At 61.4% G+C, this 2,647-nt stretch overlaps 1 protein-coding gene across 1 annotated transcript in view; it reads left to right on the top strand.

The window, feature by feature from the left end:
• Positions 1-2,647, top strand: part of ADGRB2 (adhesion G protein-coupled receptor B2) — a 31,426-nt gene that overhangs the window by 16,117 nt on the left and 12,662 nt on the right. Inside the window, exons 6-11 of the mRNA XM_031063042.1 lie at positions 56-220; positions 297-398; positions 1,050-1,156; positions 1,836-2,030; positions 2,130-2,198; positions 2,310-2,418. Coding sequence (XP_030918902.1) covers positions 56-220; positions 297-398; positions 1,050-1,156; positions 1,836-2,030; positions 2,130-2,198; positions 2,310-2,418 — 747 coding nt within the window. The remainder of the gene's footprint in view (positions 1-55; positions 221-296; positions 399-1,049; positions 1,157-1,835; positions 2,031-2,129; positions 2,199-2,309; positions 2,419-2,647) is intronic.

Raw genomic sequence — 2,647 nt, 5'->3', positions numbered from 1 at the left:
GGTGTCACTGTCCGTGCACAGAGCCGGGTGTCCCACAGTGTCCCCATCCCCACAGCAGACAGCAAGTGGGGCCCTTGGAACCACTGGAGCCTCTGCTCCAAGACCTGCGACACCGGCTGGCAGCGGCGCTTCCGCATGTGCGAGGGCTCGGGCATGCAGGGCTACCCCTGCGAGGGCACCGGCGAGGAGGTGAAGACCTGCAACGAGAAGAAATGCCCAGGTATGGGGTGCCCCCCACCCCACAGCGCCCCTCGCCCGCAAATCTGGGCCTTGCTGATCCCCCCTTCCCCACCCAGCCTACCACGAGATGTGCAAGGACGAGTACGTGATGCTGATGACCTGGAAGAAGACAGCTGCAGGGGAGATCATCTACAACAAATGTCCCCCCAACGCCACAGGTGACCCCAGATGTCCCCGGGGCTGGCACAGGGCAGGGTGGTGGTGGGTGGTTGGGCACCCCAAACCCCAAAGGCAGTGGGTGGGATGAGGGACAAACGGCCCAAACTTCTGTGGGCTGGAGCAGGGTAGAGGGTGTGGGTGGCATTTGGGTTGAACCACCCCAAAGCCACCCCAAAGAGACAGGGGTGGCATTGGGGTCAAGGCATCTGGAGCAGGGCAGGGAGTGGTGGAGGATTGACCACCCCAAACCCCAAGGGCAGTGGGTGGCATGAGGGATAATTGGCCCAAACCCCTCTGACCTGGAGTAGAGGGTGTGGGTGGCATTTGGGTTGAGCCACCCCAAAGATCTGGGGGCAGGGGGTGGCATTGGGGTCATGGCATCTGGAGCAGGGCAGGGGGAGGTAGGTGACATTGGGGTCAAGCACCCCTAAATCCCCTGGCCCTGGAGTTGCACAGGGGTCTGCGGGTGATATTGGGGTCAAGCGCCCCTAAATCCCCCGGCCCTGGAGTTGCACAGGGGTCTGTTGGTGATATTGGGGTCAAGCGCCCCTAAATCCCCTGGCCCTGGAGTTGCACAGGGGGCTGTGCGTGGCATGGGGGTGCCAGGAAGGGATGGCAGCGCCAGCCCCAACCCCAAATCTCCGTCACAGGGACTGCCAGCCGCCGGTGCCTGCTGAGCTCCCACGGGGTCGCCTATTGGGGCGTGCCCAGCTTCGCCCGCTGCGTGTCCCACGAGTACAGATACTTGCATCTCTCAGTAGGTGCCCGCTCTGGCACGGCCCCTTCTGTCCCCTGTCCCTGTCCCTGGGGCTCTGTCCCATCCTTGACCTCGTTGGCATGGGGAAACTGAGGCATGGGTCCGTGGGTGGGCGGGAAAAGGGGGAAATGGCTCTTGGGATGGGAAGATCCCCCATGGAATCCCCTGTGGGGTGGGAAGAGGGATCCCATCCCAGAGCTGGAGGGGGGGTTCTGGTTGGAGTTGTGTTCCTGTGTGTTTGGGAAGAGGTTTCTGGGATGGACAGGATGCCCCCTGACCCCCATGGATGTCCCCTGACCTCCCTGGATGTCCCCAGACCTCTCTGGATGTCCCCAGAGTCCTGTGACCACCCACAGACCTCTGTGTGCCTGGAAAAATATCCCAATCCCAGAGCTGGCGTGTTTGAGTTGCGTTCCCAGTGTTTGGGAAAAGGCTTTTGGGATGTGGAGGATGACCCCAGACCCACTGGATGTCCCCAGACCACCCTGGATGTCCCCAAACCCCTGTGAATGTCCCCAGACCACCCTGGATGTCCCCAAACCCCTGCGGACTCCCTCATCCCGCATCTGCCTTAATTAACTCCGCGGTGTCCCCTGGGCTCTGGGGGCAATAAGGGGCGCTCAGCACCGCTGTGGGGTGGTGGCAGCGAGGTGACACGGCTGTCCCCTCCCCGTGCCAGCTGCGGGAGCACCTGGCCAAGGGCCAGCGGGTGCTGGCAGGGGAGGGCATGTCCCAGGTGGTGCGGAGCCTGCTGGAGCTCATGGCCCGCAAGAGCTACTACAGCGGGGACCTGCTCTTCTCCGTGGACATCCTGCGCAACGTCACCGACACCTTCAAGAGGGCCACCTACATCCCGTCCTCCGAGGACGTGCAGGTAGCGGCCAGGGGGACGGAGAGGGTCCCCCAATCCCCGGGGAGGTGGCGGTTTGTCCGTCGGTCTTGTCCCCAGCCCCGCTGAGCCCCGTCCCCGCAGCGCTTCTTCCAGGTGGTGAGCTACATGGTGGACGCTGAGAATCGTGAGAAGTGGGAGGATGCCCAGCAGGTGAGTGGCGCGGGGGGTGTGGTGGTGGCAGCTGGGCTGTCCCCACCCTGGGGGTGTCCCCACTGTGGTGACAAATCCCGGCGGTTCCGGAGCTGCTCCCATGTCCCACAGGTCTCTCCCGGCTCCGTGCACCTGATGAAGGTGGTGGAAGACTTCATCCACCTGGTGGGGAACGCGCTGAAGGCTTTCCAGAGCTCCCTCATTGTCACTGACAACCTGGGTGAGTGACAGAGTGTGACCGGGTTCACAGGGGTCTGAGGAAGAGGGAAGAGACGAGGATCTGACTCCATGTTTCAGAAGGCTTGATTTCTTATTTTATGATATATATTATATTAAAACTATACTAAAAGAATAGAAGAAAGGATTTCATCAGAAGGCTGGCTAAGAATAGAAAAAGAAGGAATGAATAACAAAGGCTTTTGTCTTGGACTCTCTGTCCAAGGCAGCTG

The sequence above is a fragment of the Geospiza fortis genome, unplaced genomic scaffold (genome assembly GCF_000277835.1).
Source record: "Geospiza fortis unplaced genomic scaffold, GeoFor_1.0 scaffold289, whole genome shotgun sequence".
Classification (NCBI taxonomy): Eukaryota; Metazoa; Chordata; class Aves; order Passeriformes; family Thraupidae; genus Geospiza; species Geospiza fortis.
Note: the sequence above shows the minus strand (reverse complement) of the source record. Positions and strands in the feature narration are given on the sequence as shown.